This window comes from Pelophylax lessonae, assembly GCF_965119305.1.
Source record: "Pelophylax lessonae genome assembly, chromosome: 2".
Classification (NCBI taxonomy): domain Eukaryota; kingdom Metazoa; phylum Chordata; class Amphibia; order Anura; family Ranidae; genus Pelophylax; species Pelophylax lessonae.
In genome coordinates this window covers 111,162,703-111,183,520 of record NC_138769.1, presented here as the reverse complement: position 1 = coordinate 111,183,520, position 20,818 = coordinate 111,162,703, and the positions used below count along the sequence as shown (strand labels likewise).

Sequence of the window (20,818 nt, the reverse complement as noted above, 5' to 3'; positions counted from 1 at the left end):
TGTTGTTGGTGAAAATGATAGGCTGGAGTATATTTGAGCACCCCAGGTGCTTCAGGAGGCATGGAAGTGTACACATGGCCATCTTTGGTCCCTATTATTAACACATAAGTAGGTTAGCATCTGTATAATTGCATCAAGTTTACTTTTAATTCTGCTTCTTTGTAATGATCTCTGGCATGCTCAGTGGAATGCATTCATCATGTTCTCAGAATGTTTTTTTCTTTTTTTCATTTGGTTAACAAAACAAACATTAGAATCGGAAAATCCTGCCCCGTAGTTCATGCTTATAAGAACAGTCGTCGCTTTGATTTTGTGGAAGCTTTTTGGAAGCAGTGCATTGAATTCTCCAGCTGAATCAGTGGACACGTGTTCCAGACCCCACTACTCCAACCAGGATCCCAACGTGTGTATGCTCTCTCCAGTTGGAAGGATGGCTTCTAGAAAGGTGGTGAAGACTGTCCTGAGCGTAGAGCAATCAGAGGGAGTTGGTGCCAAAGTGCGGAGGAGTATTGGTAGACCTGAGGTATGAGATTTACATTTTTATATAATACATTGATAACAAAAATAAGAAAACATTGTTCTTGTTCCTAAAACTAGAAAGGCAAACTGTCTGTATTGTGCTGTGTGTGGGGATTAAAGTGGAACATTACCCATAACAACCAAAAAAATGTGATGTTTTTTTTAGCAAGGACCATACATTCCACATTAGCAATTATGCTACCAAAATTAGTGTGTGATGAATATTGCCTCCAGCATTACTCCTGTTTCTTTTTGCTGGAGGCTGCCATTTTACTGAAACTCAGAGCCCCTGAGCAACAGTAAATCTTTAGGCTGTCAGCAGATCGGCCTCTAGTGGCTCTAAATTTTCAGCAAAAAAATGGAAAGCTACTGAGTATGCGCAGAGCAGGGTATGACAGTGGATTTAAAACAGTATAAGCACTTGATTTTAATGTTTTACATAGCTATACCTGCAAAAGGGGCCAGCATGAAGTGATCTATCAGGCCTTCATTTTCTGACTAAAGTTCTATTTTAACATCACTGGCCTGATTTATATAAATACACTGAATTGGTGTTGTCACTTTTCCGACCATAGGATGGCGTCTTTCATGGATTTGACTCATTTTGAATACATTTTTGTACTATGTCATTGTTTTGATTTTTCTAGAAAGAAAGTTCTAATTCTGGATATATTTTGATAAGTGCAATGCATGAGATTAGTTACTTTTTTTCTTGGCTGGGAGCAAATTAAACAATTAGAAATGTGTTCATTCACATTCGATTTGACAAAAATTTTCCATCCTTGTCCTATTTTTCTCAGCTCTTTCCCTCCTCATTGGCTCAAAGTCAGCAGTGGGAGCCATTGGCTTCTGCTGCTGTCAATCACAGCCAGTGAGGAGGGGGGCAGGATAGAGCCACGCCCTGTGTGTCTGGCTTGCAATGGGTACACTCGGTAGGGGGGAGGAGCCAGGAGCGCCAGCGGGGGACCCAAGGACAGAAGGATCGGGCTGCTCTGTGCAAAACCTGCACAGAGCAGGTAAATATACCATGTTTATTTTTTGACTTTCAAAATAAATTGAACATTTCCAATTACCTTTTAGTCCACCTTTCATAGCATGTTTCATGTTTCACCCATATATAACGTGATGCCATTTTCCAGACCCTCACCCCCCAAACTGCTTCCCCACTTACCTTAAAGTGGTATTAAGGTAAGAAAAGTTTAGGCATCAGCAACCCCCCCCCCCCCCCTTTACTTACCTGGGCCCTCACTCCATTCAGCTCTGTACACATCTGCAGCTCTTTTCTCCAATCACTTCCAGGTCTCACTGGCTTTGCTGGGGCAGCGGGAGCCATTGGCTCCCACTTCTGTCAATCAAAACCAGTGACAAGGGTGTGGGGGGTGGGGCTGAGTCCCGCTGTCTGTGTCAATGGACACAGCAGCGGGGCTCAGGAGCGAGCCTGCACGAGCATCTTCCCATGGGGCACTGGACAAAGAGAAAGGGCCAGGAGCACCAGCGGGGGGACCTGAGAAGAGGAGGTGCACGGCTGCTCTGTGCAATTCTATTGCTTTTGGCTACGTTCACACAATGTCTCTTTCCTGGCAGCGGCGTTTGCGTGCACACAGTAGCCCATTCAGTAGCCCTCCTCTTCCTCCTCTTCTCCTTCCTCTTCCTCCTCCTCCCCTCCTCCTTCCTCTTCCTCCATTATTTCCTTCTCTTTGTTTTTTCCATGGGAGTCCCTGAAAGAAATGTAGTTATCTTGTCAATTTAACCCCTGAATATCCTCTTCTAATCCTGAAAGTACAAAAGCCAAAACTTTTTTTAATTATCGACGTAATGGAGAGAGATTAGAACACCTACCAGGTTGTTATTGCTGTCTGTGATTTACCCTCCCGTTTACCATTATAATTTAAAAGAAAATCCCCAACTTTGGGTTGTCCCCAGAAAAGTAATAGAGGGGACATCTTTGAATAAAGATACTAGTTCTGGTGACACCTGGGGCTCCCCAAGAGGTTCCTTTAATTTTCAGGGATTTCCTCTCACCTCCTGTTTTGGCTATGGGACAGGAAGTGAAGGGAAATCTATGGCTATGGGACTCAGATAGTAAAAAAAAAAAAAAACAACTAGGGGTTATGATCCTCCCTTAGGCCCATTTCACATGTGCCAGATTTTTTTTTCCTTTGCAGAGGATCTGTCCGCTGATCCCCTGTTGAGCAGAGCGGGTTGATGACAGATCCGTGTCTGCTCTGCTTATGCAGAGCAGACACGGACACAGCCTGCTCTGCTCTATGGGCAGTTGGATATAAACAGACAGGCTGTCCCTTTACACCTGACTGCCCTCTAATCTGATCCTGCCAGACAGAGGGGAACAGATTCCCTTCTTCTTGGTTTTTCCAGATTGGAGGTAGCTGAGTTTAAACAGACACCAGTCTGTTTACATCTGACTGCCTTAAGAGGTTGTAATTGGCTCCTGCTGCTGTCAGTCCCAGCCAGTTATGAGAAAGAGGGGGTGGGGCCGAGACCCAGCTCTGTGTGTGAATGGCTCGGGAATGTGCCTTCTTGGGTGCCCCCATTGCAAGTTGCTTGCTCTGGGGGCACTTGGCAGAAGAGAGAAGTCCGGAGCGCTGGTGGGGGACCTGAGACGAGGAGGATCAGGGCTGCTCTGTGCAAAGCCACTGCACAGACCAGGTAAGTAGAACATGTTTATTAAAAGAAATAAATATTGTCTTTAATCACATTAAGGCTCCGTTTACACTAGTTCACATTTCAGATGTGACTTGAATCATGCAGAATTGCATGACAATGAAAATTGCATTGTTTTCATTGGTGTCCGTTCATCAGTGCGACTCGTGGTGCGATTTTGGAAAAGATTTCTGTACTACTTTGGTGCAGTTCCAGCGTGATTTTGGCCCCATAGAATTTACAAACCTTTTCAAAGTTGCACATAATCTCCTTAAAATTCGGATCAAAATCTGATGTTAGCAGTGTGTGAACCTAGCCTAAGACCGCATTCACACTGAAGCGGCACGACTCCTGCATGACTTCGGGGGCGACCTGTGAAGTCCCGTGCACCGCGACTTCGGGGTGACTTGCACGGACTTCATATAATGGAAGTCTATGCAAGTCGCTCCGAGGTCGCCCCGAAGTAGTACAGGATCCTTTTTCTAAGTCGGAGCGACTTGTGTCGCTCCTATTAGAACAGGTCCTGTAGCACTGCATGGACCGCGTGTGAATGGAGACTAACTGTGTAACTTCTCTCAGTGCTTTTTCTTTTGTTACCTTTGCTCCTTTTTTTTTTGTAGTGTAAGTGCCGGTTCACACTAATACGACTTTTCAGGCGACTTGGTCAGCCTGGCAAGTCGTGCACCGTCGCTCCCATAGTGTAGAACAGGACCGGTTCTAATAGGAGCGACACGAGTCGCTCCAACTTAGAAAAAGGGTCCTGAGCTACTTCGGGGCGACCTGGAGGCGACTTGCATTGACATTCATTTTCTGAAGTCCATGCAAGTCGCGCTGAAGTCGCGCTGCACGCGACTTCACAGGTCGCCCCCTAAGTCGGAGCGACCTAATGTGAACCGGCACTTAGCAATAAAGAAAAAAGACAGATACAAAATTTTGCAAAGTGCCTTCATTTCATTTGTAAATAACTTTGCCATATATATATAATTACCATAGCACTTTTATATCTGCAGCAATGTTAGCCGTTGCTGATTTGTTAGGCTGATGTATAAAATGTGAAAATGGCCTCAGAATATCTTTAGTTAGACATTTCCTCCCATCCTTGCCTTCAATGTCCTCTCTGTTACCTTTAGCAATTGTTTAAAGTTGGCTACATGGAGTCCTGTGCCAACCGCCATACTGTAACTTAATTTTGTTTTGTTGTGGATTAACAAAACAAATTTATAGGAAAGATGGAGCACATCCAAGAAAAGGATGAAAAGGATTTTCCATAGTAAAGGAAACCTGTAGCTACAGAAACTTGTCATTGTTGACCTTCCATTAGTTGCCTGCCAGTCCTTGGCCTCAGTGCTTTCTGAGTCACTGACTTGGAATAGATGTGTATTCATCCTTTGTATCTCACTACTGTACTGCTGGTTTCCTGCCATCTATTTGCAGCCATTTCTTGACTTCATGCATATATTCCAGCGATGATTGCAACAGAGGACCATGCCTGTGTAATTGGAATCCAGGGTGATAGCATAGGCTGCAGTGATGGCAAACCTTGGCACCCCAGATATTTTGGAACTATATTTCCCATGATGCTCAGCTACACCGCAGAGTGCATGAGCATCATGGGAAATGTTGTTCCAAAACATCTGGGGTGCCAAGGTTTGCCATCACTGGCATAGGGGATAGGACATTGTCACCCTATAACAGGAAGTTCCTTAGCTGGGATCTTCATGGCAGGATCACTAGGCATAATTTTAAAGAAAGCTGCAGATTAAAAAATGTTTAAAGCCCAAATCCAGACCGATCAAAAAGTATCCCTTGCAGTGGGCTCTGCTCACCCTGCAAGATTTAGCGAGAAACCATTTACAGTGCCTTGCGAAAGTATTCGGCCCCCTTGAACTTTTCAAACTTTTGCCACATTTCAGGCTTCAAACATAAAGATATAAAACTGTAATTTTTTGTGAAGAATCAACAACAAGTGGGACACAATCATGAAGTGGAACGAAATTTATTGGATATTTCAAACTTTGTTAACAAATAAAAAACTGAAAAATTGGGCGTGCAATATTATTCAGCCCCTTTACTTTCAGTGCAGCAAACTCTCTCCAGAAGTTCAGTGAGGATCTCTGAATGATCCAATGTTGACCTAAATGACTAATGATGATAAATAGAATCCACCTGTGAGTAATCAAGTCTCCGTATAAATGCACCTGCACTGTGATAGTCTCAGAGGTCCGTTTAAAGCACAGAGAGCATCATGAAGAACAAGGAACACACCAGGCAGGTCCGAGATACTGTTGTGGAGAAGTTTAAAGCCGGATTTGGATACAAAAAGATTTCCCAAGCTTTAAACATCCCAAGGAGCACTGTGCAAGCGATAATATTGAAATGGAAGGAGTATCAGACCACTGCAAATCTACGAAGACCTGTCCATCCCTCTAAACTTTCAGCTCATACAAGAAGAAGACTGATCAATTCAGAGATGCAGCCAAGAGGCCCATGATCACTCTGGATGAACTGCAGAGATCTACAGCTGAGGTGGGAGACTCTGTCCATGGGACAACAATCAGTCGTATACTGCACAAATCTGGCCTTTATGGAAGAGTGGCAAGAAGAAAGCCATTTCTTAAAGATATCCATAAAAAGTGTTGTTTAAAGTTTGCCACAAGCCACCTGGGAGACACACCAAACATGTTGAAGAAGGTGCTCTGGCAACAATGCAAAACGTTATGTTTGGCGTAAAAGCAGCACAGCTCATCACCCTGAACACACCATCCCCACTGTCAAACATGGTGGTGGCAGCATCATGGTTTGGGCCTGCCTTTCTTCAGCAGGGACAGGGAAGATGGTTAAACTTGATGGGAAGATGGATGGAGCCAAATACAGGACCATTATGGAAGAAAACCTGATGGAGTCTGCAAAAGACCTGAGACTGGGACGGAGATTTGTCTTCCAACAAGACAATGATCCAAAACATAAAGCAAAATCTACAATGGAATGGTTCACAAATAAACATATCCAGGTGTTAGAATTGCCAAGTCAAGTCCAGACCTGAATCCAATCGAGAATCTGTGGAAAGAACTGAAAACTGCTGTTCACAAACGCTCTCCATCCAACCTCACTGAGCTCAAGCTGTTTTGCAAGGAGGAATGGGCAAAAATGTCAGTCTCTCGATGTGCAAAACTGATAGAGACATACCCCAAGCGACTTACAGCTGTAATCGCAGCAAAAGGTGGCGCTACAAAGTATTAACTTCAGGGGGCTGAATAATTTTGCACGCCCAATTTTTTAGTTTTTTATTTGTTAAAGTTTGAAATATCCAATATATTTCGTTCCACTTCATGATTGTGTCCCACTTGTTGAGTCTTCACAAAAAATTACAGTTTTATATCTTTATGTTTGAAACCTGAAATGTGGCAAAAGGTCGCAAAGTTCAAGGGGGCCGAAATACTTTTGCAAGGCACTGTATATAAATGAATGCATAATGCAAAGTGCAAATAGAGCAATTGTGCAAAAGTGCAATGTACAGTTCATAGCCCAATATAACAATAATAAACATATTTTATATAGTAAACCGTGCAATGTTGCAAAGGTACATGGGTGCAAAATCAGCAAAATAAAGTGAGTGAACCAGTATAGTTGCTAATAGTAGACGACATTAGCTATGCAAATTAATACAAGAACAATCCAAAAAAGTTCATACAGTGCGGCAATATACAGATGGTGCAAAAAGTGCAAACATAAGGTGCTGATCAGTGCTGGACAAAAAGTGCTTGTACTAATCCTCCACCGAAAGAAATGGCCGCTCACCTCCTGTTCTGACCCCTGTTTTACCAGCGGGTCAGAACCAGCATATTACCAAAGGGGGATAGCAGCAATCCAATATCCTGGAAACCGAAGGCAGCCAAAGGTAGATCTCTCATCTGAGTCTCTCAGACATCCTTGGCGTGGATATAGGAGAAATTACAGCAAGATCTAATGCGCTCTGTTTAAAATGTTATTAGATCATAACAAATTGTTACACTTCCAAAGAAAGCACATAAGCTGTGAAGGTTGAAAAGGCACATAAAGGAGTCGTGACTGTGAAGTGCTTTGGGTGTGAGGCTCCGCCCCTTATACGCATTACGTCACACATTGACTTCTAATCAGGCTAATTCAGTAAAAGTAAAAGAAAATCTCAAATTTTGGGTTGTCCCCGGAAAGTAGTAGAGGGGAAATCTTCCAATGGGACATTAGTTCTGATGACCTAGGAGTCCCCAAAGAATTCCCCTAATTTTCTGGGATTTCCTCTCACTTCCTGTTTAGTTATGGGATGGGAAGTGAAGGGAAATCTCTGCAATAAGACACAGATGGTGAAAAAAAATCTGTCCGAGGTTATAACCCTCCCTTGCTTTATCCAAAATGAATAAAAAAAAAAAAGTTTGCCTATAATTTTACTTTAAGGGAGTCTCTTGGGAACCCCCTTGTCACCAGAACTAGTAGCCCTATTGGAAGATTTCCCCTCTATTACCTTTCTGGGAACTACCCAAAATTTAGGATTTCCTTTTACTTTCACTTTCAGCCTGGGTTCACACATATGCAATGTCAGACATTGCATGTGATTCGCACTGCATTGCTCTGCAGATCACATACCATGTTTGTCCAAATGCGAATTCAGCCATACAGTTTTATGGGTGAACTCACATTAGATTTGCATGAAAAAGGTGCAGAAACCTTTTTTTTTTTCCCCCCACACTGGAATCGGATTGCATCGGTGCGATCTGATTCCTGTCCAAATATGCAGTTCACACTGCAATCTGCGAACTGATCTGGGGGTGTCATTAACTTTTTATTGACACCTGCAGCGGTTCGCAGAGGGCATTGTGAACTGCCTGCGAGGGAGATGCGATGCGGGATCCCGCAGTAGAATTGCGCTGTGTGAACCCAGGCTCAATGATAATGGTAAACGGGACAAATCGAGAGGGTGAATCTCCCCAACGGGGGGCACAGACAGCAAAAAAACCCTAATAGGTGTTCTAAACTCTCCCTACTCTGTCCAAAATTCAAAAAAAAATAATAATTCATATACAGCGCTTATTTGTTTCAAAATAGCCTATCACCTATGCAAAATAAAAAAGAAAAATATTGAATATACATAAAGTGATGTTTACATCAAAAACAAACATCTAAAGTGTCCAGTGCATCAGAAAATAAATATTTGAAGTGTCCAGTGCACTTTCATATAATCAATAAAGTGTCACAAAGTGACCAGTGCTGTGTTTTATTAAGAAAAGTGTGGAGTTGAAAAAAACAAACATCTATACTCACCTAGGTGGGTGTAGCATTGGTCGCCCGATGCCTCTAAGACTGTGAACTGAGAGATCAAAGACCGCTGATCGCTCAGTTCTCAGTCTTCAGTGAGCAGAGAGCTGGTGACTGTCATTCCCCAGCTCTCTGCTCTCCCCCTCCAGAGCTAACTGGAGCACCGGGCTGAGGGGGGGAGGGGGAGCAGCTGGCTCGGACTCTCAGCAGTGCGCTGAGCCAGCTGCCTGTCAGGCATGTGGGTGGATCCTGACAATAAAGTCGGGATCCATGATATCTGAAATTGCTCTGGAGCATGTATTATTCTCATGACTGATATTTTGTTCTCCATATTTGTTACGCCTGTTCTCCCTGGTCCACCTTTCTCCATTCCTCCCCTCCACATCCCCTTTCTCTATCCCCCCTTTCCTCCCTCCCTCTCTCTCACTAGATTCACCCCCAATTGATAAGATCATACAACTGGTTCACCCAGAATAATGTCCCCTCTCGAATTGCTTGAGTAATTTGTCCTAACTTGTATATACATACACCGATCAGCTAGAATATTATGACCACTGACAGCTAAAAAGAATATCTCATTACAATGACATCTGAAAATTGCTGGGATATATCAGGCAGCAATGAACATGTTGTCCTGGTGAAAGCAAAAAAAAAAATGGGCATCGCAGTTTGTTGTGTGTGGGGCTGGGAAGCTCATGGTGACCCATGTCTACAGCCAAAAGCTTCCACAATGGTCGCATGAACATCAGAACTGGACTACGGAGCAATGGAAGAAGGTGACCTGGTCTGATGAATCATACTTTCTTTTTAGGGATGCACCGAAATGAAATTCTTGGCCGAAGCCGAAGCCGAATAATAATAAAATGTTTGGCCGAAGGCCGAATACCGAACGCGGTGTTTTGCATTTTTTCCATTTATTTTGCCAATTTTTTGTCCTCTCTCTTGTCCTCTCGTGTCTCTCTCTCTCTCTCTTGTCCTTTCACTCTCTCTCTCTCTCTCTCTCTCTCTTGTCCTCTCATGTCTCTCTCTCGTCCTCTCATGTCTCTCTCTCTCCCTAAATGTTACTGTAGGGAATGGGATTCAGTGCACACTGCAGCCTTGTACCATAGGGTTAATGTTAGTGACACTGTAGGGATTGGGAAGGATGCTGGGAATGGAAATCAGGAAGCATGCAGGCAGCCTTGTAAATTTTAATTGCAGATACAGGGCACTGGGCAGGTCAGGGTTAATGTGGTAACATCAATTACTCAGTGACAGTCAGTCAGTGTCAGTGTGGACTCGATCAGATTATACAGTGACAGACAGTCTCTCATAGTGGTGGTAGTAGGAGGCTGGAGGTTGACTAGTAGGAGCCTGGAAAGGAGCACAGCCGCATACATACATTACTCACTCGTGCACTGCAGCCCGCCCCACACATTCAGTGAGTCTTACTCTCCTCCCTAGTTTTTTCAATGGCACATTCAGGAAGCCAATCACGCCGTGAGTAGCGGCACAGCGGAACCAATCAGGTGTGCAGGCACGCGTGATTGGTTCGCTGTGCAGCTAATCACAGCGTGATTGGCTTCCTGAATGTGCCATTGAAAAAACTAGGGAGGAGAGTAAGACTCACTGAATGTGTGGGGCGGGCTGCAGTGCACGAGTGAGTAATGTATGTATGCTCACCGCTGAAGTGTCCCGGTGTTCCGTGAGAATTACCTACCCGTGAGAAAAACCTACCCCTCGTCACTTCCGGTTCACGGCACTGTATGGAATGCAGCGCTTACATTAAAACAGCGGGGCTGCAATACGAATCATCTCCGCTCGTGTGCCTGTCACTTCCCTGATCTCGGCAACTAAATATAAAAGCGGCGGCGGGTGTATGAAAACATAAATCACGGAGACGCCAGCCGCTTTTATATTTACTTGCCGAGATCAGGGAAGTGACAGGCACACGAGCGGAGATGATTCGTATTGCAGCCCCGCTGTTTTATTTAACCGCCGCGTGGGTAGGTTTTTTCAACGGTACACTGTGCTATTTCCATACTAGTGCGCATGCGCACTAGTCTGCTCCTCTGTTGTCCCTTTAGGTATCCGGCCCTGTGAGCATGCGCACTGCTGCGCTGCTCAGCTGTTCCTGGCCGGAAGTGACGAGGGGTAGGTAATTCTCACGGGGTAGGTAAATCTCACGGAACACCGGCTTCCCCTGCCTAACACGGAAGTCTGTGAGTCCTCCTGTCCTCCTCCGAGTCCCTTCCCCCTGTAAATATCGTGACCTCGGCGATATGAATATCGCCTACGGCCACAGAACGATAGTCGATATCATATCGACTATCGTTCAGCCCTATTATTCGGGACAAAATTATTCGGCCTTTTGACTTATTCGGCCGAACACCGAAAGTGCTATTTTTTCTATTTTCGGCCGAATAATGTTCGGCCGCCGATTATTCGGTGCATCCCTATTTCTTTTACATCATGTGGATGGCTGGGTGCTTGTGTGCCAATTACCTGAGGAAGAGATGGCGCCAGTATGTGTTATAAGAAGGCAAGTCGGCAGTGTGATGCTTTTGGGCAAAGTTCTGCTGGGAAACCTTGGCTCCTGCCATTCATGTGGATGTTACTTTGGTCTCCGTGCTTTAGTGGGTCACGGCTGTTTTAGCAAAAGGGGACCATACCTAATATTAGGTGGGTGATCATAATGTTATGGAGTGTGTGTGTGTGTACAGTATCTCACAAAAGTGAGTACACCCCTCACATTTTTGTAAATATTTTATTATATCTTTTCATGTGAAATTGAGTATTGAAAATGTCCAAATTGGGCCCAAAGTGTCAATATTTTGTGTGGCCACCATTATTTTTAAGCACTGCTTTAACCCTTTTGGGTATGGAGTTCACCAGAGCTTCACAGGTTGCCACTGGAGTCCTCTTCCACTCCTCCATGACGACATCAAGGAGCTGGTGGATGTTAGAGACCTTGCGCTCCTCCACCTTCTGTTTGAGGATGCCCCACAGATGCTCAATAGGGTTTAGGTCTGGAGACATGCTTGGCCAGCCCATCACCTTTACCCTCAGCTTCTTTAGCAAGGCAGTGGTCTTCTTGAAGGTGTGTTTGGGGTCGTTATCATGTTGGAATACTGCCCTGCGGCCCTGTTTAAGAAGGGAGGGGATCATGCTCTGCTTCAGTATGTCACAGTACATGTTGGCATTCATGGTTCCCTCAATGAACTGTAGCTCCCCAGTGCCGGCAGCACTCATGCAGCCCCAGACCATGACTCTCCCACCACCATGCTTGACTGTAGGCAAGACAAACTTGTCTTTGTATTCCTCACCTGATTGCCTCCACACAACGCCCACCACTACTTTCAATGGTTTTTCATGCTATACAGTATACAGTACTTTATAGGGAAGGGAGAAAGATCTCCATAGTGTAAAACCGCTTATTAAAAGCTTCTAGATAAAACATAAAAAGTGCCAACTCGCATTACTTTGAGCATCAATCCTGCACCAGGAGAGACATGCATTTTCTTTTTAGGAAGCCTTCTCTACTCTCACCTAGTGCGAGCATGGCCTCCATGTGAATCACCTCTCTTCCGGGTGTGCTACATCACCTGGAAGAGAAGTCATTTTATATATGTGCTATGTGTTATATGTGCTATGTGTTATATGTGCTATGTGTTATATGTGCTATGTGTTATATGTGCTATGTGTAATATGTGCTATGTGTTATATGTACTATGTGTTATATGTACTATGCTGTGTATTTGCTAATTTTATAAGCAAGTTGTGTTTCCTTCTTGGTAGTGCTGCACAGTATTTGTTCCCTACAATGGATAAGTGTAGTAACCCAAAGAAGCCAATCAGAATTCGTCTTGTACTAGCCTGTGTTTTTCATAATGAATTCTGATTGGTTGCTATAGGCTATAAATTCTAAGCATTCTTTTTGAACAAGGATGCCTATTATCTTAGGGCTCTTTCACACGGTCTGCCTCCGTAGGCGGATCCGTTCTGCTCAGCGGGGATCGATCCGCGATCCCCGCTGAGCCGGCGGATGACAGCTCCGTCTCCGCTTGCAGTGCGGAGAGGGAGGTGTTACAGCCCCCGCTGCTCTCTATGGGGGATCGGATAAGAGCAGACCGCCTGTCCGCTCTCATCCGATACGATCCGATACCTGAACGGATGGAAAAATAGGGTTTCCATCCGTCCAGATTTCACGGACAGGATCGGATACGGATGGCAGCGGGTGTCAGCGGAGGTGTCTCCGCTGACATCCGCTGCCCCATAGAGCTGCATGGAGAATCCGATCAGATCCGCCTAAAAAACTGACAGGCGGATCTGATCGGATCACCCGTGTGAAAGAGCCCTTACATTCCTTCATCACCGATATTGATCTTTTTAATACAAATATAGCCAACAGAGATGTTACAAATCTATCATCCTTACAGTATAAAAGAAATCATGCAAAATGTGAAAGCCTTAACAAAAATTATTTTAGGTACACATAATATTAACATCAGGGCCAGTTCTCACCACGTGCAGTCCAATGCGTTTTTTTTTTTTTTTTTTTTTTCTGCATCAAAAACCCATTGATAGTAGGTTATATGGTTTTCAGTGGCATAGTTCATTTCCAGTACTTTCCAGTTCCACAAAAATAAGTAGAAAATGCTGCCTTTTTTTTTTTTTCACTGGATTGTACTGGAACGCGATAAAATGTATCAAAATGAACCGGAATGCACCTAACCGCACTGGAACACACATGTCCTTATTTAAGGTTAAAAAAAAAAGAGGAGGAAAAAATGCACTGGACCACATCAAAAATGCACTAAAAACGCACATGCAGAAAAGCATCCGGAACGCATCTGGACTGCATTTCCAATGGTATGAACTGACCCATAAGGTGTATTCACTGAAAATACAATATATTTTTTCTTATTATGCACATGAGGATAGCTGTATTTTATTTAATATTGTAGGAATTTTCTTTTTATGTTGAAAGGTACTGTATGTATAATTTTTTTACTTTTTTATTTAGCTTAGAAATTTGGATCCATTTCTGATGTTTGATGAGTTTAAAGGTGGCAAACCCGGGGGCTTTCCAGATCACCCTCACAGAGGATTTGAGACGGTAAGAACTGCCTATGACATTGTGATTGTTGAGGGATCCAAAAATAGTCATTGGATTTTTAATTGGACGTTAAAGGTAAAAAGTCTTCATTGTACATTGAGTGCATTCTTAGAAGGGACACTTTTTTTATCAGATGCTGTAAAACTTTGCAATGAGAGTAACTTAGTTTGAGAGCGATTTGCAAGACAAGCAAATTTTTTAAAATAAATTTTAACCTGATAAACGAGCGATTGAGTGGAGCAGGAGGTATTGGCTCCTGCTGCTATCTATCTACCCGATGAGGAGGGGGACAGCAGCGATAGCCGCTGCTCTCGTGCACATCGCTGGATCGGATCGGGCTCAGGTAATAATAAGGGGGGGCTGGGGAGATCCTGCAGTAGGGAAGGTTTTTACATAATGCATAAAATGCATTAAGGTAAAACACCTTGAGGCTTTAGGCTTTAAAAACACTTTTAGCCCACTGTCGGCTGAAAACAGGTCACAGGATTGCAGAACGCACTCCTTTGATGCATAGGAGAAGTACACCAAAATAGCTTATCCTTTAACCTCCCTGGCGGTATTCCCGAGTGTGGCTCAGGGTGGAATTTCAGTGCCATTAGCGGGGTACCGCCAGGGAGAAATCGCTGGATCCTGGAAGAGGTTACTTACCTTGTCCCCGGGATCCCGCGATGTATTCTGGCAGTGTACGGCGGCCGGATCTTCTGCCTGATGCTGTGAGCCCCGGCTTCCGTTCCCTGTGAGCGTTGCGTCGCAGGGGGGTGGAACCGGCGGCAAATTAAAAAAGTAAAACACAAACACACTGATATATTGTAATCCTATTCTATTACATTACTAAATAAAATAAACTGACCTTAGTTTGCCCCCCAGTGCCCTATCCTGCAGTTTTACTGTACTATATATATATATATATATATATATATTAACTTATTTACAGTTATTTTATTATATTATAGTTTATGATTTTGTGTTTCAAACGTTATCATACCCGAGATGTTATAAAGAAGAACGCACAGCAAAAAAAAATCATATGTAAATAGTTGGTTTGGGCTGCTCATTCTTAAGAATTACATGCAAAATAATGGTACCGCTTTCAGCACCTAACATCTGAAATATTCATACCGCCAGGGAGGTTAATAAAGGTGTGTGTAGTGCTTGCTGTTCATCAGAATGTTGAGTGCACAGCAACAATTCTCACTAAGGGTTGCTCCAGAGGTTGCTAGGTGTTTCTTGAGCTGTGGCTGATTGGCCTCCTATCTGATAGCGCTTGCCTTGTTCCAGGTCCAACATCATTTGGCAGAGCCAGCTGCATGATGCCAATTATCTTTTTTTTAGCAGCCTGTAGGGGTGGAATCCTGACCAATACTGTAAGCTGTGCATTCTTCTCACTGACCCACAATTCATTTTAGCCGGGGTTCCCTGAGACCTAAAAATGATTTCAAGGGTTTCTCTGGGGTAAAAAGATTGTGAAGGCTGGTCTAGACATATTTGGAAACCTTAGCAACTCATTCCACAGTATTACAGTAGTGCCGGTTCACACTTGTGCGGTTTGCGAGATCGCATGTAATTCGGAGCGCACTGCTCCTTCATTACATGCGATCTCCTGTGCGGATGCGAATTCAGCCATACACTTTGTATGGCTGAATTTGCAGCGCATCCGCAGCAAACATGAGGCTTTTTTTGAGCCGCATCAGAATCGGATCGCACAGTGGTTCACACTTGTGCGATCCGATTCTGTGTGAACTTGCAGATTGCACTGCGATATGCGATCGCAACTGGGGGTGTCGTTAACTTTTAATTGACACCCCCTGCGTATCGCATATGGCAGTGTGAACTGCCAGATGTACGGATGCGATGCGGGAACACGCTGCATATGCGCAGCCTTCCCGCATTGCACAAATGTGAACCGGCACTTATTCCACCCAAGCTGATATTTAAACAATAAATTCATTTTTCAATGTAGCAAAAATGTTTACATAGCATAGGTTTTTTTTTTTTTGCATTTTTTTTTGCACTTTTGGTATTTGTTTTAGCTAGTAAAAACTTGTAATAAACTTTAATCTGGGTATACAAAAAATTCCCTGGCACGTTTATGATGAATTCAGCTAAGCAATTCTCTAATCAGAAACAGGTTTTCTGTTGTTGCAGCCCAAGCTTATAATGCTTCAGTATCGAACACACCCTCAGTCTGCTTACATTGGAAACATTAATTAAAACCTGCTGTATTAGAACATTATTACTGCGGACCTGTCATTAAAATTCACTCTTCATATACAATAAATTACTAGAGCATATATCATTATTACTAAATTCATTATCTAAACTCCTGAACAAGAAACAATTAGTGTCCTATATATTCTTGACTGCCAATAGCGATTGCTAAATCCTGAAAACAGGCGACTAGACCCATTAATTTGGTCAAACCTAAAACTGGATCATGGTAAATGATAAATTCACATAAATGCTTCAAAACTGATAAAGGAAATTTGTTAAAGGGTAACTCCACTTTCGTGGGGGGGGGGGGGGGGTTGGTGATATCAAATAAAGAAAAAATAATATAGCTTGTACAAATGCATCACAAGTCATATCATATTTTAACCACTTGCCGACCGCTTACTGTATATAAACGGTGGCAGGGTGGCACCTACAGGCAGAATCACGTATATATACGTAATTTGCCTGGGAGGAGCTAGGGGTCAAGCATGCGCACTCCCCGCCCCCGATCCTCAGCGGGAAAGCCAGCGCATGTGTTAAGCGGCTCCGATTGCCACCTGACACCGGCGATCGTTCCCCATTGAGGGAGAAGGACGGTTTGCTGATGCAAACACAGCCGTCCGTCCTTCTCCCTGCAATGATCACAGAGGTCATGTGATCCTGCTATATAGGATCGCATGTCTCTGTGATCATCTCACAAGCCCAACCCACCCACAGTTAGAATCACCCCCCTAGGGTCACATTTAACCCCTTAATCACCAACAGTATTAACCTCTTCACTGCCAATGGCATTAGTACAGTAACAGTGCATATTTTTAGCACTGATTACGGTAGTAATGTCACTGGTCCCCCCAAAAGTGTAAAAAATGTCAGTTAGGGGTCCGATCTGTCCACCGCAATGTCGCAGTCCCACTAAAAATCGCAGATCGTCACCATTACTAGTAAAAAAAAAAAAAACAATAAAAATGATATACATCCTTTGCATAGTTAGTAGACGCAATACATTCTGCGCAAACCAATCTAAATACGCTTATTGCGATTTTTTTTTTTTTTTTTTTTTTGACCAAAAATATGTAGCAGAAAAAAAATTGGCCTAAAATGTTAAATTTTGATTTTTAATTTTTTTTTTTTTTTTTGAGAATGTCATATAGCAGAATGTGAAAAATATTTATTTATTTTTTTTCAAAATTGTGACATTTTTTTGTTTATAGCGCAAAAAATAAAAATCGCACAGGTGATCAAATACCACCAAAAGAAAGCGCTATTTGTGGGAAAAAAAGGATGTCAATTTTATTTGGGTACAGTGTCGCATGACCGCGCAATTGTTCGTTAAAATAACGCAGTGCTGAATCGCAAAATAGGGCCTGGTCAGTAAGGGGGAAAATCTTCCGGTCCAGAACTGGTTAATGTCATTAAAAATTTACCCCTGAGCTACTACTGGAGCTCTGGGCTGGGAAGAGGACGGCTCGCTGAGAGACTGAGCTGGGTGCTAGTCCAGGCATGAAAGTGGAATACGGGCCATGTAGTCGCGATCTTTCCCGAGCCAGGACCAGCTCTGTGACATCAGCTGACTGCTGAAAACGGGTCACAGGAGTGCAGAACGAACTGCGCTCTTGTAATACACAGGGGAAATACAGCTAAACCAGCTTTTGCTGTACTTCTCCTTTTAAGGACTGGTACTCTGCTGCATTTATAAGTAAAACTAAATGCAAAAAACAACTTTTTTTTTTATACATTTTGGTTAAAAAAAAAAAAATCTTTTTTTTTTTTTATACCAATGTGGCCCACTGGGAACATTTTGCATTACTTCTTCTCCCATAGCCAAAACAGTAAGTGAGAGGAAATACCTCCAAAAGTGAGGGAATCCGTGGTTGTCATCAGATCTAGTGTCCCCATTGGAAAATTACCCCTCTTTTACTGTTCTGGTGACATCTCAACATGTGAGATTCTCTTTCACAGTAAATATGACAAATACAGTGTAGAGGGTAAATCTCCCTAAGATACCATATTTACACTTTGCTGTCTGAAGAGCAATCCGTGTTTGGATCGCTTTTCAGATGGCATTTAACAGGCTTTAAGGAGGTGTTGTAACGTCTCCTCCTTGCTTGTTTTAACCCCTTTTATGCAGTGATGGGGTAAAAAAAAGTCCTGCTGTGGGCACTGCCCTCCCAGCTAAAAAGGGGGATGGGGTGGGGCAATTGAGAGGCAGAAAAACACGGCTCAACCATGGGATTTTACTGCCCCACAACCACAAGTGTAAATGAGCTTGAACAGGGCACAAATCCCAATAAAAACTTGATAGGTGTTTTAATCCCTGTCCACTCTATCCAAAACTAAAAAAAGTTTTGCCTTCAGTTATACTTTAAAGCTGAATTCCAGAAATTCAGCTCTTTTGTTAAAAGCTGAGGCACACTATGAGTTAAGTCCAAGGATGTGCATGGCATCTCCTGGGCTTATCTCTATTATTTACATCTGACAGTTTCTTGCACTCCGGAAGGCTATCGCTGTATTTCTGGAAGGCTGACGCTGATGCTTCAGGTCTAAGCATCTTCAACATTAGAGTCAGTGCAACTACTCTGCCTTCCCCTCCCCATCCTCCTGTCCAATTATAGAAGCCTTAGTACTATGTGAACCCATTCACAAAACACAACCGCTTCCCTGAATGGCCAGCGGAGGGGAGGGGTGGGCATAGCTGTGTGCCTCTCCCTCCTCTCTCACAGCCCTGAGTGTCATCCCTGAGTGTCAGTATATGTCAGATATAAATAATAGAGATACGTTCAGGAGATGTCATGCACCTACTTGGACTTAACTCGTAGTGTGCCTGCACTTTTTAAAAAGTGTCTAAATTCCTGGAATTCAGCTTTGATAATTGTTCTTGAGGTTAGTCCTCCTTTGGAAACAACCTTTTTTTCTGGCATAAATAGAAGCACACCGCCCTGAGTTCCCTCAGCTAAAGCTTCTCATGGCTTCTTCCCAACAGGGCCATCATGGATATTACACATCATTGGAGAATGCAGGATGTGTTATGTTTTTGGGCAGACCCTGGTAGACTTGTAGTGGGATAACAGAATTAGAAGGAAGTAGAGCATGCATATCTGGTGAACAAACAGGGCTGGCCGCCATACCATAGTAATGTATATGTACAGTATATAATAATATTATGAGGACTATGGAATGCTTTTAGCATACATTGCATTATGATGTATTTACCATACATTCATATACTTTGGTAAGTTTAAGGATACGCTTATCTGTTTTATCTGTAGATATTTAAGAAAAAAAATAAATTAAATAAAACCTATAGTGCCCCCCCCCCCCCCTTCACCTTTTTATGGTCCATTGTCTCCATTGTCTTAAAAAGTATTTCTCTTATGTCCTCCGACAGTCGCCGCCTCTTCATATTCGTCACAATGGGGATATTAGACTTTGCTCCGAAGGAGTAGCTAGGCAACAGAATATGTTAACATTAAAGCTTTTAACACATCCCACCCTCAAGGGGGGGTCCCCTCAGTCAATACCCTCCTACTTCCTGCAACCATATCTCAGTTTCAATGTCTAGCTTGTCAGGAGTAGCTGGTTCTCTCTGTGCTGGGGCTTTGTGCCCCAGCCTCTTTCTTCTTTTTTGATTTTTGTTTGAGTTTTTTCTCTCTCTTTACTTAGCTGTTCTTTTTGTCAGCATTAGTTATTCTGATGAAGAGGATCATGCGGGCTGGGTCTCGGGCTGATCCCCCTGGTCGTGGATCGGTGGCTTCCCAGCCTGCCATCGAGCGTTCAGCCAGGTAACGCTCCTGGCACAGTGAACGACCCATCCCTGTTCGGTGCAGCTGTGTGCTGTGGGGCATGTTTTGGGGCATGTTTGGGCACAATACAGCGATCGCTGCGGCGATCTGCCATGTTTTTTTATATATGGATGGTGTTATGTGCATTACTGTACTGTAGGAGCGGCGGTTTCGGCGCCAAACGGCGCCATTTTGCCTGCACTCGCTCCGGGCCGCATGTTCTACATGCATGGCGGCCATTTTCTTGTAGCCTCTCATAGGCTTTAATAGAGCGCCCTGGTCTCATCACTTCCTCTTCTCCTGGGTACACTGATCGAGGCAGCAGCAGCGGCGAGGGTCTCCTCAGGTTTTATCCTTCTGTTCTTGCTATCCATTGCCTGTGTCAGTTTATTGTCCCTGTGGGGGTCTCATTGTGCTTGTGTGTGGTGCGGTGGGCTGCGCTCGCCGCGCTTGTTAAAGGGGCAGTTAACCCTTTATTCTCCGGCATATCATATTGGGGCAATGGATTCTCAGGAGGGCAAATTTCCTGCCACCTTGGTGGAAAGCCAGGGGACTGCTGTTTCCCCCCCAGGGGGGGATTTGGCCACTATTGTGGCCGGCCTTGCTGCTCAGGTGCAGATGCTGGTGGCTGCTCAATCTACTAAAAGACCCAGAGTTTCTATTTCCTCTGATTCTGAGGGTGAAGGTGATGGGGCTGTTATGGCGGGGGTCTCCTTATCGGGGTCCTGCTCCTCCCTGGATCTAGTGGGGTCCGAGGTGGAGGCTGAGGTTGAGGGGGTTGATAATTCTCCCCCTGGCTCGCCTGAAGAGCTTGCAATCATGGATGACTTGATTGCTTCCATAAAACAAACGCTGCGTTTGCAGGATGAAGTGTGTCCCCCCGCTGCCTTGGCGGCTTATGGGACGCAGAGAAAACGCAGGACGCCGCAGGTTTTTCCCTGCAATGATGATTTTCAGCGCGCTGTTAAGGAACAGTGGCGCAATTTACGCAAACCTTTTGCTGTGCCAAGTAGGTTCAAGCTGCGTTATCCTTTTTCGCCTTCCACTGATGAACGGTGGTGTGTACCACCCCCGGTGGATCACTCAATTGCAGTTTTGAACAAATCCACTGCGATTCCTGCAGAGGATTCCCCGGTGTTCCGTGATGCCACGGATAGAAGAATGGAGTCTCTTGCCCGTCATACTTATTCTGTTACGGGTTTTATGCTTAAAGCTCTGTTTGCCTCTCTCATGGCGGCCCAGGCTGTCGCAAGTTGGACGC

The 20,818-nt window shown here is 44.0% G+C and overlaps 1 protein-coding gene across 1 annotated transcript in view; it reads left to right on the top strand.

Moving 5' to 3' along the window:
- The first annotated feature begins 224 nt into the window (after positions 1-224).
- Positions 225-20,818, top strand: part of PIR (pirin) — an 84,425-nt gene continuing 63,831 nt past the window's right edge. The window contains exons 1-2 of the mRNA XM_082248484.1: positions 225-523; positions 13,475-13,567. Coding sequence (XP_082104610.1) covers positions 281-523; positions 13,475-13,567 — 336 coding nt within the window. The 5' untranslated portion in view covers positions 225-280. The remainder of the gene's footprint in view (positions 524-13,474; positions 13,568-20,818) is intronic.